At 39.6% G+C, this 14976-nt stretch overlaps 1 protein-coding gene across 1 annotated transcript; it reads right to left on the bottom strand.

Annotated features, from left to right (window-relative positions):
• Window positions 1-14031: 14031 nt before the first annotated feature.
• LOC106986267 (olfactory receptor 1009) lies at window positions 14032-14976 on the bottom strand. The gene has a single exon (XM_015084437.1). It carries the CDS (start codon window positions 14974-14976, stop codon window positions 14032-14034), a length of 945 nt encoding a protein of 314 aa, XP_014939923.1.

Raw genomic sequence — 14976 nt, 5'->3', positions numbered from 1 at the left:
TGACTGGTTTCCGTTTCCCCTAGAAGAAGAGCAGAGGAGTCACAACAGATTTGCTGAACATATCTTCAAAAACGGGACACAGAAAAAATATACCAGTGGCTGGGAGAGCATCACGGGTGATATGACTTAGTTGCATGTTGTGGCCAAGGAAACAAAAGTGAAGTATAGACCAGTGCAAAAGATTGGATCTGAAGCCTTCATCTTCTAAGAGTCTGCAGAAATCTATCAATACAGAGATGAGAAACCAGAAACCTGGAAAATAGAAGCAGCTTTCTCAAGGTCGCATGACTGATGGCAGAGAGCTTCCAGAAGATATGTCCAAGAACTCTCACTTCAGTGAACTTTGCTTGAGTTCCCCAGGTGAGCGTACACCTGGTGTAATGATGCAGGAGAGTGAAAGTGAGGCAAGGTGGAGAAAGTGAGCAGCCACTCATTTTTGGGATATACACACTTTGGAATTAGAATCCAAGCCTAAAGACAGGGTCCCTCTGACCCTGGGAAAGTTACTTTTCCTCATCTGTGAAACAGGAATAATAATAGTAACATCTACCTTGTAAATTGCTGTGAGGATAACATGAGAGAAAGCTTACAAAGTATTGAGCTTGCAAACTACTTATGAGAGTCTCATTGGGCACCTTGACAAGGGTATAATAAGTGTTCGTATTTTTGCCTTACATACTTCATTTAATAAGCCTGCAAGCTGACTATGATTATGTCAATTCACATAGGAGGAAAATTGAAGCTCAACCCATGTTCACGATGCTAGTGACCGTCAGGGGTGGGCTTTGCACGTGTGCGTGCCCAAACAGACTGTGCTCTTTCCTTCGTCACACTGCAGAAATTGTGTGTCCACAATTCTACTCTTTTCAAAGAGATGCAAAACTCATTCCACTATGAGTACAGGATGATGCCTGTTTGGTGGCCTACTCCTGATGTTGAGGTTACAGCCAAAGGCCACTAATGGGAAGCCCATAGGATAATAGACTATTGAGCTTGAGTATCACCTGCATGGAAATGCACAGGGAAGAAATCTGGAAAAGAGCCTAAATCATCCCACCCATATACCCTCCACATTTCCTTTGTCACCCCCCATAAGGGTGCACTGGGTTAAGTCAGCTGATCTCTTCGAACCTGAGTTGCTTTGTGTGTTCAATGAGACTAAAGCTGTGTCTTTCTCTCTCAGAATTTGTATCCACTTAGAACAAGGGGAAGGTGTATGTCAGGGATCAGAAAACTACTTATACTTTCTTTGAAAAGTTTTCTTAGCCCAGAATGATAGGAGCCCAACACCAAACTTATGTTAGACGCTTTTCCCCCGGTTTTCCAATCTGAAATGTATCATTCGACTTTGGTGAGGCCTCCCTGAGGCCAATAATGCAGCTACATTATATCCTTTGCTTCAAGGAATTAAAGAGAAAGGGAGGATTTCCAGGCAGACTGTCCACCCCACACTCACCCCTTGCTGAGGACTCTTCAAGAGTCTAGGAACTTCTTCAGGGTCCTTCATACACTACATCTCACTCTTCCATTTGACAGTTGCCCAAAACTCTAGGACAATCCCTTGTTAGCTATAGTTTCTAAACTGACCCAAGCCTTCCATGCACATTTTAATTTCTGTTTCCCTGCTGTATGTGGTGTTTAGAATAGAATGCAGTGCTCCTTAAAGATCAAACCACACAGAGCGGGGAACACAACCAGCCCTCATGTTCAGAGCACCAGGATAATACCATAATGTCAACACAACCTATGATAACCTTCCCTTAGCAAAGGTGTGGACAGGGATGTGAGTTGAATTCTGTGCTACTTTTTTTCCCCTTTCTTCCTCTGCTAAAGCATCTCTGTCCCATGTTCTACTTACATGAGTATGTTTTGATCCAGTTGCAAAACCTAAGTTTCTCTCTACATGAATGATCTTTTCTTAGGTCTTCTCCATCATCCAACAAAGATGAGGATCATGTTCATCTTGGCCATGAGTCCAATATAGAATTTATTGTAATTCCATTTAAAATAATGTGTGTTCTCTTTACCTTGTTAAAAGTCGGGTCGAAAGAACAGAAAACGATTGGGGGCTGTCAATTTACATTCTAACGGGCTCTTTCTTCTTTAAAGATGGCACAAAGAGCTACAGCAAAACTAAGCCAAGTTGGTCGTGTTCCACCCCTCCCCTTAATCTGGCCACCTTCACGTGCACAACAGGTCAGAATTTTCAACAGTCATTTGGGTTTACTGTTTCTTTTCTTCCAAGAAGAAACTGTGGAATCCTCACTCACTGTAAAATGTGTTCAGGGTCTTCAAGTCAATAAAAGTTCCCTGAACCAGTTGCATCATCTCTGCTATGGGAGCTGCTGTGTCCCCAAAGTCTGCCATATCTTGGGAATGGACCACTAAGGGAAGGTACAATCAAAGTTTCGCTTCATATCCTAAGTAAATCCGATGAGATCTGTTTTCTGATCATGTCATTATGTTTGTTTTTAACTGGATATAGTCTCTTCACTCTCTCTATATCCAGGCTAAGCAAGGAAGGTCTATGGAACTCTTGGGAAACTGGAGTAGCACAGAGAGGGTGGGACACAGGAGGACCCTAGCTCTCCCTTCCCGTCTCTCTTTCGCATTCATATCTTGGGGTCAAGGGCAAAGCATGTAGAAAATGAACTTTTCTCAGACACAGCATTGACCATAGGTTGCTAAGTAAATTCATTTTCCTGGGACTTCGCTCAAAACAAAGAGTGGAACCATCGGAAGGAAGAGCTGGAAGAGAATTTCTGAGAATGTATCAATGGATCAGTAAACTTTATGGAAAGATGTTATATCTGAACTGTTAGCATATGGCAAGGGAGATACATTTCTTACTGCCCAGAAATGAATAAAAAGCAATAAAACAAAATTCTTCAGCATTGTATTTGCAATACAAATAGCAAAAGCTTGACCAAACAGAGTCAATACAGGTTGCAGCCCGAGTGAGGGAAAGCGGAAGCACTTCAGTGTGTGACACAGCCTCCTTACTCTAAGAGGTTTTGTTTGATTTGTTTTGAATGTCTTAGCGTGCTCCTGAATCCTTCAATGTAAATTTTTCCATGAGACCTGAATCTTTGATAATAACTTCTGGTCGACTCTACATATGAAAGACCATTCCATTTCTCCCCTGAAAACCATTTAGATTTGTCCTTCAATTTCTTTTTTTTTTTAGTTTCAAGACTTTATTTAAATTCCAGTTAGTTAACATAGAGTGTAACATTAGTTTCAGGAGTAGAATTTAGAGATTCATCACTTGCATATAACAAACAGTGCTCACCACAAGTGCCCTCCTTAATACCCATCTCTCATTTAATCTATTCCCCCAACCTCCCCTCCAACAACTCTCAATTTGTTTTCTGTAATTAAGAGTCTGTTTCTTGGTTTGCCTCTTTTTTTCCCTCTGTGTTCATCTGTTTTTGTTTTTTTTTAATTCCACATGAGTGAAATCATGTGGTATTTGTCTTTCTCTGACTGACTTATTTCATTTAGCATGATACACTCTAGATCCATCCACATCATGCAAATGGTGAGATTTCATTCTTTTTGATGGCTGAGTAATATTCCGTTATATATAAAATGCCGCTATAAACATGTATCCCTTATGAATCAGTATTTTTGTACTCTTTGTGTAAATACTTAGTAGTGGACCTCTTTCATGGTTTTCTGTGTGTTCTTCACAGAAACAAACGCATCTGAGATCCTTCAGAAATTCCAAATATTTTTCGAATATTTTTCTGATTCCTTTGCTACTTCACTTCAAAATTATGTGGTTCCTTTGAGTTGTCTGGATAATAATCCATTTTTATTGTATGGCAGTGTGAGTTCATAGGTTGAATATTGCTAAGGCTTTTTATATGCGTGTTTTCTTAGGTAGAGTGTCTACAACAAGCATTGGTCATTAGTTAGAATTTGGGGAGTAACTTTGGCCCTGCTTACTGTCTTCCTGATGGTTGGTTGAATCTTTTTCTTTGAAGAACTGGTTAATGCGGGTTTTGTAATCATGTTTCTATTTTCTAATTTTTTTTAGAAATTGTACTTATTAAGCTAAATGGAAATTAGTATTTTAATTCTTCCCATGTTGTTTATCACATAATTACTTTTAAGTCCTTTATGTAAGACTGTTTTGAATCCTGAGGGTGTATATTCCTAAGATTCCTTTTAAGCTTTACTTCCTGGGGTGCCTGGGTGGCTCAGTCAGTTGAGCACCCAACTCTTGATTTCAGCTCATGTTGTAATTTCACAGTCACGAGATTAAGCCCTGAGTCGAACTCTGTGCTGGGTGTGGGGCCTGCTTTAGATTTTTCTCTCACTCTCGCTTTACCTCCCTGCTTGTGTTCTCTCTCTCTCTAAAATAAAATAAAATAATTAAATTAAAATAAATTAAAATAAAATAAAACTTACTTCCTGAAATAAGTCTGACAAAGAAAGACACATACTGTATGATTTCACTTACATGTGGAATCTAAAACAAAGCAAAACGAAACAAAAACAAAAACTCAAAGAAACAGAGAAGTGATCGATCGGTGGTTTGATGATTGCCGGAGGCAGGAGTTGGAAAGGTGAACAAAATGAGTTATAAGACAAATAAATCCTGGGGATGTAGTGACAGCAGGAAGACCACCATCAAAAATACTGTATGTATATTTGAAAGTCGCTAAGAGTGTAGCCCTTAAATGTTCTCCTTGTAAAAAAATAAATTGTAACTCTGTGCTGATGGATGTAAAAAGCTTGTGGTAACCATCCTGCAATGCACACAGAGAACAAATTATTATGCTGGACACCTAAAACTAGTATATTGTATGTCAATTAAATCCCTATTAAAATTAGTTTCTGAAGTCAAAAAGACCTAAGATAATTCATTTTTAGCTATATGGATATAACCACTATTGACTAAAGTTGGAATTTCAAATTCATAAGGCCAACCCATTTACCAAAGAAAAGGCGAAAAATTAGGTTGATTTCTAATGCATATTTGTGTGCTCTTAAAAGCTGTTTCCTTCTTAACCTAAATGATTAATATTGGGCAAGGAAAAATGAACAAAGAAAGGAAAGGTACAAATACACTATGTTAAGCTTTACCACAGAGCAGTCACCCTATGCTGCAAAAGATTTGCCTATTTTTATCTGACGATAAGGATAAATTAATAAAAATATTATTTTGTGCTTTTTTGTTTTAATATCAAATTGGTATTGAACACTATTTCAAATTCATGCAATTTTTAGCTGAAACATCACCTCCACCATAGCGAGCCTTCCTTCTGACATCTGCAGTCTAAAGCGATCTCGGCCACTAAATTTCAAAACCCGCAATGACCCCACCTACGGGATTTATCGGTGCTACTTTTATTACGGTGGTTTTGTGTGACGCTATCTTTTACAAGACCATGATCGTGGAAGACAGGGACGATAACCCAGTCAATGCAACAGACATCTGCAGTGTCCAGGATAACATTGCTTGGCTGTGCCAGCTGTTAAATATCAAAATACATCCATAGTCTTTGGAAAATAGCTGCTTCTTGCCGGGGTCCAGCTCCAACAGGTCCAGGGATCCCCGAAGGATGAACGGCGTCGGTGAGAATAAAACAAAACTAAAATAAAAAGCTAAAAATAAAAAACTGAAATAAAAATGGACACAGACAACAGCAGTGCGTTGAACTGGCCGATTTATTGTAGCAAACGTGGTACGATATTTGCTAGTGATTTCCTTGTAGCATTCGTCATCTATGTGTTTCTAACATTACCTAATTCTAAAATGTTCCTACGTGTAGTCAACCTTTAAGAAATAACATGGCGATTTTCTCATAATGTTCCCGCATACCCTTTGATTATAGATTAATTTCTTACCTTATTCCATTATGCATCTGCGTTTATCTATAATTATCTATAGTCTATAAAGCATTTGCTTTGCTGTTCTCATGAAAGGCCCTCCCTTTCTCAATACCTCAAGTGGAACAGTTATGGGGACATGACCTCCTAACCACAAGAGGCCAGAAGAACAATGTGTTTGCCTCGGTCAGAGGTGCCGGGAAGGGGCCGATAGGGCCTTAGAAACCCATGCCTCACACATTCTCAGACAGACAATGCACCTAGGAACTAAGGAACCATTCTGTACCTGAACCGACTAGGTTCAGTCACCATCTGGAATGCCTCCGGGGGGCCAGGTGGGCCTAGGGGTTGAAGTCTCCTGTGCCCAGAGATACACTCCTTAGTTGCCGGAGTGGGGCTTTCAAATCCATATGTCTCTCCTTTACAGGCCCGCTTTGCTGGCAAATGCATGAGGCCATCCTTCCTGCAAGTGGAGGAGTCTCCATAGGGGACGGCAAGGGCTAAACTTAAAGCCGCACAATTCCTTGCGGAACCTTAGATTCTTCCCTAATGGTTCTTTTCCCAGGGGGCCTGCCGAGGGCAATTCCCCAACAGACAACACCCCAGGTACTTTTAAGGCCAAATTACCTAAAAGCGGGAGGACAAGAAGCTTCACTGTCGGTGGACCGCCCTGCTGTCACCAGTCCATCCACAGCCCGGGCCCCGCCACTCAGGCTGGGATAGCTCGGCTTCCAGCATCTTCTCTCAGCCTTTCAAGTGCCCACAACCCTGAGCACAAAACCCCTATACTCCAAATCCAGACTTCGCTGCCATCCAGCCACTAGAAGGATGATGCGAGGACAGCCCATGACAGAACCTTGTTTCAACCAGTATTCTCTTCCACACATCAGTACCCTTGTCCCACCAGTTATATTTTGGATACCCTTCCTGATCTATGTCTACTGTTTGCAAGATTCTATAACATGGGGTGAGGAGTGCAGAGGGGACCAAAACTTGGTTGTCAAGTAATTCAACTTACTCTCTTATGTTCTTATAAATGAAAGCACAATCTTGATTTGTTCTTGTTTTTTTATTGGCTAAGGTATGTCAGGGAACAGACATCAACTGCTACTCCAGTTGGCAATTCATATAGACATTTCCCGTTGAGAACTTATTGGATTTGCAAAAGGATTTTTATTTACATTTTTATTTCCAAAAACAATTCTGCATTCATCTAAAACATTTCACTAGTAAACGTATCAAGAAAAATTCCGAAAATGATAAGTAGGGCATAAAATACCAGACGTACTAAATAACAGACTTTCTACAGAAGTAGGTGTTGGACCAGGTGACACTGGCACCAGGACCGACAACTGAACACAAGTGCCATCGTTAAGCTCTAGATTTTCTTTTTTCTTTTTAATTTTTTTTTTTTAATCTTTATGTATTTTGGAGAGAGGGAGACAGAGACAAAGCATGAGCGGGGGAGGGGCAGAGAGGGAGGGAGACGGAATCCCGGAATCGGAAGCAGGCTCCAGGCTCCCAGCCATCAGCACAGAGCCCGAAGCGGGGCTCAGAACTCAGGAGCCACCAGATCATGACCTGAGTCGAAGTAGGACGCTCAAGCCACTGAGCCACCCGGGCGCCCCTAAGCTCTAGATTTTCTAATAAAGTAAAAGAGGCATTTCAGTAAAAGGAGAGCTTGAGAACCAAGCAGACCTAATTTGACTCTATTTCCTCCGTGTGGCCTCAGGCAAGCCACTCCACATCTATGACCCTCACTTTTCGTTATCTCTTGAATGAGAACAATTTCTACCTTACAGAGTTGTCTTAAAATAAAATTATCTTTACAAAGCCTACAACATCACCTGTTCTTAAAGAGGGTTTCAGTAGCTCAACTAACAAGAGCATTTTATAATCGCCACTATTACTAACATAGAAGTATTATCTCATGAAGGAGAAGGGGATTCTTGTTCAGATATTTTTAAATTCCTGAATAATTAGATTAAAATACAAATATGAAAACCCACAAAACCTCAAAAATAAATGTTTGCCAAATATTCTAATCTGTGCTCAATATTCAAAGATGGAAGTCGTAATAAAAATGAAAATATGCAATTTTATTTATTTTCAAAGTTGCAAAGGACTAGGAAAAGTATTTGCAGCTAATGTTACAAAGACTTTTTATTTATTATTGCTATGAAGATGTAGGAGTTGTAAGAACGTTTGGTGACAGAGTAAGCTCTCTGAGCTGTGTGTTATGGCCCAAACACACAAAATGTGTATATAATTTCACAGCCCTTCAAAATTATTTTTCAGGCTTTTGAAAGCTTTTCCAAGCCTCTTAATAACGCTTTCAATTACTAAAGGAAACTTTAGTGGACAAAGTAATTGTGGTTGATGAGCTCATGCTGCCATCTAGTGGCCAAGGTTAGCTCCACCTTGAGGAGGAATTCTTAAAATACTATCTCATTAAGGAAAGCTGTCTGCCTTGTATTTGAACACATCCTATAGCCACGTAGACCATGCCAATAGGCGACTGAAAACTGAGAAAGAAAATGAAATATATTTCGTAACTAACGTGAAATTGTTCATGTCGTGTTCCTAAAGCACATGACGCAAAACAAATTCTTCACCCTCTTGTTCTAAAATAATCCTAAATATTGAAAACTAGGTTTTTAAGAAATCAGGATAGAAGGTCAGTTTGAGGGAATCTTTATTAACAGGAAATTGGATAAACGCTAATATCAGCCTTAAAAGTAATGAAATTTCAGCACATTCCTTTCAAAATGACCTCAGATGGATTTAAGAAACTTCTACTGAATCACTCGTGTCAGATATTGTGCTAAACTCTGGTGAAAAAGTAGTCTTTCCTCAGGACATGCAAGAAGGAAGCGTTTATCTTTTTTTAGGCTACTACTTTCATAAAATTTGATCAGGAGCAATGGTTCTCTATGCCTTTCTAACATCTATACAGATGATCATATAAAAATTTTACTAGACTAAGCAAAAATATTAGAAATATCAGTCACAAACTTCAGAGCCCTTATCTGTGTCATATTTCTTAATTTTATAATAACAAAGTACCCTACACAATGTTACCTCCATTTCCTAAATGAGTATATTAAGAAATATTTGTTTACATTGTCTGCATTATTAGACATTATTTCTTATTTTGCATTTTGCACTATGCAATCTTACTTGTGAAGTGTGACTATAACTGGGCCATTCCCATCTAAATTCTCTCTCTCTCCTCCCTCTTTTCCTCCCTCTTCTCCTCCCTCTTCCCTCTCATACCCATACACAATCCTAAGCATGTTAAAAGATGGGGTTTTCTTTACCTAGATTGTCTCTCACACTGGTAAGCGGCAGGAACGTGTGGAAGAGGTTATCTCTCTCTCTCTCCAGACATCTATTTTAAACCTTTCTGTCTCTTTCTTCAAAGTTCCATTTCAAATGTGTCCATCTGGAGGTCCCTCCATTCTGTTATGCTTTTTGCTTTTTATATAGTACTTTTAGTATTATTACTGACCCCTAGCTAATTTTCCTTTACTTACAAGCCTCTCTCCCTCCAAATATAGGCTCTAGCAGCAACAATAAACAATGTTTTTATAATTTAGGCACATTTTTATATTCTTATTAGTTCTAAGACTCTTTGATAGAATTTATACATTAAATTACATATTAACTTAAGTAAATTGAAACATCTCAATTAGAAAAATTATTTTTGCTTCATCATTGAAAAACAGTGGTACAACTATGGAGAAAGGGATTTCTGGAATCTCTGGGAGGGCGCATAACCTCTCAACACATTCAGTGGGAGCTCTTTGCTAGGTTACCAATGGGTGTGCTCTTCCCACAGCATCCCGAGATTTGCCTTCAGCCCCGTTACATTTGGCACTGAAATTGCTCAAGTGAGATTTAAGGAGATTGCGGTTACTGACCCACCATCCGTGAGTTCAGATGATGGCTCACTTCTATCTAAGTGTGTTCTATTGATCCGTTTCTTAGATATCAAGAGCCTTGGCAAAAGTAAAATGTCTACACAGATGATCCCGATGGATTTCAGGGAATTTGTAAGCACCTAAAGAAGACCTGATCGCACCCATTCCATTCAGAAGGTTAGGTTCTTCACCAAGAGATATTTTCAATTGTACAGGGACTTATAAGCAATTCTGCATCCCCTTTCCTGACCGAAAACGTTTGCTTAAATTATTTCTAAAACTTTCGTTGTTTGAGTTATACACAAAACGTGGTGGAACTTGTCTGATGGTGTCTCCCGACATTACGACGTGAACAAAATCTAAGACTCTGTGACCCACACTTTTTCTTTTTTCTTTTTTAATTTTTTAATGTTTATTTATTTATTTATTTATTTATTTTTTGAGGAAGAGAGAGAGACAGAGGGTGAGTGGGGGAGGGTCAGAGAGTGAAGGAGACACAAAATCCAAAGCAGGCTTCAGGCTCTGAGCTGTCAACACAGAGCCTTATGTGTGGCTCAAACTCATGTACCAGAAGATCATGACCTGAGCCAAAGTTGGAGGCTTAACCAAACGAGCCACCCAGGTGCCCCATACCCACACTATTTCTTATCACTACGGCTCCCCAAGGCTGCAAGAGCTGTGTTATGGGAGGGGGGTGCTGGGTTGTGATTTGAATCGATTAGTGTTGAGATGCAGAGTGGCCACTGAATGACCATGAATGAATTCCCTGGCCTTACCCTTATGTCCACTATCCTTCTCCAAGATTGTTTCAGAGGTGTTAATTGCCCCATCATTCATGCCAGAGGGAACACAGGACTCACAAAAGTCCCCATGGACCCCAGGCTGAAGCAAAGCTACCTTGATCCCAATAACTCGGGTGAAAAAGGTTTGAGGGGATTTTGTTGTAGTTTTGTTTTGTTTTGTTTTGTTTTTAATGTTGCTTACTTTTCCTAGTCCAATATTATAGAGAAAACAGATCAGATTTGTATTTGTACCCCATAGCATTAAACTTAGAAATTGGAGATTCTACTGAAAAACAAAAACAAAAACACCTCAATGGGAGTGGGAAAAAAACAAGGGAATGCTCTGTAATGCCCGAAGTTCCGAAACCTCCCACAAAAGTCCACCAGAGTCGTAAGTCAAAGCCAAGCGGCAAGGGTCGTTTATTGCAGGTTCCAACCTGGTCCTCTGCGCACTCGTCGCCGGTGACGCAAGAGGCCTCGATCAGGGTTGGTACAGCGTTTTTATAGACAGAGACAAATAGCACAGGGGAGGTTTCAAATTATGAGGGGCCTGATTAGTTGATTTTAAAGTAAGGACATTTGTTGTTCTCTGATTGGGCGTCCTTTGTCTGTCCTTTGGCGGGAAGGCTTTGTCCCTTACTTGTGGCGGGAGGGGGAAGGGGGAAGGGGGTAGGGTAGGTGAGGAATGTGCTAAGCAAGCAGGTTTACAGAAGCGAGAAATGCCGGTTAGTTTATGTACAATCACTCATTCCATTACATATCAGACTACATTTAGGAAGGTTTACAACCCATTCTACTACACAGCGGGTTACATTCAGGAAAGGCCTCACAATGCTCGTAGCAAACAGCAAGCAAAACAGACTTCTCAGCAATTGTATTTCTTATCAAAGATCCATAATAAGCAGAAAAGAGAACCTAGCTTTAAACTAAGGCAGGGCTGTCATTTGGATTGTTCCTTTCAGCTCAAGAACCTTCCTTTGTTACAAGATCTGTGCTGTAAAGGCACAGACTAAAACACTGATAATTTTCCTTTCAGCAAGAGAAAGGGAACTCACTTATATCAGCAGCGGCACAAACATACACATCTGAGACTGTTGATCCCAGCCTTCGTCTAATTAACTGTTTCAAAAATCAATAAATAATGTGAGTTACATGGAAGAAATTTCTGTGCTAAAATCTGAATCCTTTTCAGAGCATCACATTGGCACTAATTCTGCTTCTCTAGCTAGGTTGCTTGCCCGTGCTGTCTGAGACAGTTGCCTCACCAAAACCATGATTGTTCCTAGCCTATATATCATTTCATTGTCTTGGCATTCAGTTCCCTCCATAACCTGCTCACTCCCTCTGAACACAAACCACTCTATGACCTCATTGCTAAGGGCTATGCACTTAGTGCATAGAACTATAGTGTGGTGGTTCCTCAAAAAATTTAAAATGGAACTATCCTATGACCCAGCAATTCAATTGCACTGCTAGGAATCTATCTAAATGATACAAAAATGCTGACTTGAAGGGGCACATGCACCCCAATGTTTATAACAGGGCTATCAACAATAGCCAAAGTATGGAAAGAGCTCAAATGTCCATCAACAGATGAATAGATAAAAAAGATGTGGTGTGTATATATATATATATATATATATATATATATATATACCACATATATATATGTATATATATACCACATATATACTATACACACACACACACACACACACACACACACACACACACAATGGAATACTACTCGGTGATCAAAAATAATGAAATGTCATCATTTGCAACTACATGGATGGAACTAGAGTGTACTATGCTAAGTGAAGCCAGTCAGTCAGAGAAAGATAAAGGTATGACTTCACTAATATGTGGGATTTAAGAAACAAAATAGATGAACATAGAGGAAGGGAAGGAAAAATAAGATAAAAACCTAGAGCGAGGCAAACCATAAGAGACTCTTAAATACAGAGAATAAACTGCAGGTTGATGAGGGTAGGAGGGTGGAGGATGGGTTAAAGGGGTGATGGGCATTAAGAAGGGCACTGTTTGGGATGAACAGTGGGTGCCATCACTGGGTTCTACTCCTGAAGCCAAGGCTACACTGTGTGCTAACTGGAGAATTAAAAAGATATATAAACATAAAAATAAATTTAAAACAAGAATAATTGCAATATTCAAAGCGGGTTCCTAATCCCGGGAAGGGATGGTTGTGACACTAACATTCCATCAATACTGCCAAAGAAACGATTAGTGTATCTAGCATACTCCGTCATGAAATTTATTAGGGCACAGACTTGGGATTAAATTTACACTCTAGTTCTCTCTGTATCCTTACTGAGTCATGTTTCATTTTGCTTTTTCCCCCTCTGTCTTCTACGGTCTAGAGATAAATTTTATATTTTTAGTTCATGCTCAGCCATCAGGGCTCAAATACCTGCAAACTCTAGCTTGCACCAAAAGGGCACTTTTTAAAAATCATAATAATTAATAATACCTCTTCCCTGAAATAATTATAATACTTCTTGAATTGCTCAAATGTTTTCTGAGGCACAGAAAGGTGTTAAAATCTTTTTAAACTTCATTCTGTCGTATTTTTTTTTTATTGGAACAACCAAAAAAGACTAACATGAAAATAGGATATATATTTTCTGAATTTCATTTTAGCTCTGACTTCTCAACACCTATTGCCTCTGACTTTTTTAAAATTTTCTTGTTCTCTCATTCACATGTTTGCATTTTATTTATAATTTCTATAATAAACAGTGCCTATTTATTTTTGTCTGAAAGAAATAGAAATAACTAAATACCAAGTATTAAAGTAGTAGTTGGAACATCAAAATCAAATATGTAAAGAGGCATCTTTCTTGTCATTTGTCACTTGGTGGATGAATAAGAGTGCAAGAATTGTGCTGTCAATGTTGTTCACCTTTCACTTGTCCATATTTGGGTTTCTTTTCTGCAGTGATCATGACGTTGTATTCTTAGAAGACAAGAATACAAAAATAGGCATAAAAGATATTTAAAGGAATGAGATAGGAGGAGTCCCTTTAGTTAAAGAAATCATTTGTACCTAGGTAACCTGCCCTGTTTGCTATTTTCAATTCTGTATTTAGAGATAGGGAGCATGCATATCATTCCAATGAATCTCACCTGGCCCGGACATGTATATTGGTTTAACTAGTGCCACACTATTAATAGCTAGATGATTCCAACACTTACTAGATTTTTATCCTATTCCTAATGATGAAAATGTTTGAGGAAGCAGAATTACTCTGACTCTGAGTGACTGGGGATTCTTATCATCCACAGGCACATGATTGAAATGGAGCTTTAAAAACAGTTTTTAAAATAAAAGTCATATTGAACGTTTCAAGGATGCCATACTCCAAAGTCTGCAGGTTTGTTTTAGCATCTTTGGATGATGACCAGGTAGACTAACCATGTCTAGAAGCTTTGCCCTATATCTATTTTGTATTCCAGACAGGAATTTAACTTCTTATGCAAAACTTCCCCCTGACGATCGTTCTGCACATGGCAGCTTTCACTTCTTTATTTCTCAAGCTGTAGATGAGAGGATTCAACATGGGGATCACTGCTGTGTAGAACACCGACACCACTTTATTGATGTCCAGAGAAAAGATTGCACCTGGCCGCACATAGATAAAGAAGAGGGTCCCATATAAGATGGACACTGCGGTGAGATGGGAGGAGCAGGTGGAAAAGGCTTTGCGCCTCCCATCGCCAGAGCGGATCCTCAGGATGGCAGTAAGGATGTAAAAATAGGAGATTATAATGGTCAGGCTACTGACAACCAGTACAGCTCCAGCCACAATGAAAACCAACAGTTTATAGATCCGGCTGTCAGCACATACCAGAGAAAGAAGGGGGGACATGTCACAAAAGAAATGATTGATAATGTTGGAGCGACAAAAGGGAAGTCGGAAAGCAGCCGTTGTGTGAGTCATGGTGCTCAAGAAGCCAATAGTATAGGGTCCAACCACCAACTGTACGCAGAGTCTCTGTGACATGGAGACAGAATACAATAATGGGTTACAGATGGCCACATAGTGGTCATAAGCCATGGACGCCAGGAGAAGGCACTCAATGGCCACAAAGAACCCAAAGAACCATTGCTGCAAGGCACAGCCCAGGAAGGAGATGGCCTTCCTCTCAGTGAAGAAGTCAGTGAGCATCTTGGGACCCACTACTGATGAAAAACAGATGTCCACAAAAGACAGGTGACTGAGAAAAAAGTACATGGGCATGTGAAGGCGGGGATCTATCTGGATAAGAATAATCATACCCAAGTTTCCTGTGATGGTAACAAGGTAAAAAAGTAGAAATAGCAAGAAAAGGAAGACTTGCATCCGAGGATGATACTTCAAACCTATGAAAATAAATTCTGTGATTCTTGTATTGTTCCCATCAGCCAT

Source organism: Acinonyx jubatus, chromosome D1 (assembly GCF_027475565.1).
Source record: "Acinonyx jubatus isolate Ajub_Pintada_27869175 chromosome D1, VMU_Ajub_asm_v1.0, whole genome shotgun sequence".
NCBI classification, from domain to species: domain Eukaryota; kingdom Metazoa; phylum Chordata; class Mammalia; order Carnivora; family Felidae; genus Acinonyx; species Acinonyx jubatus.
This window is presented reverse-complemented; position numbering and strand designations above follow the sequence as displayed.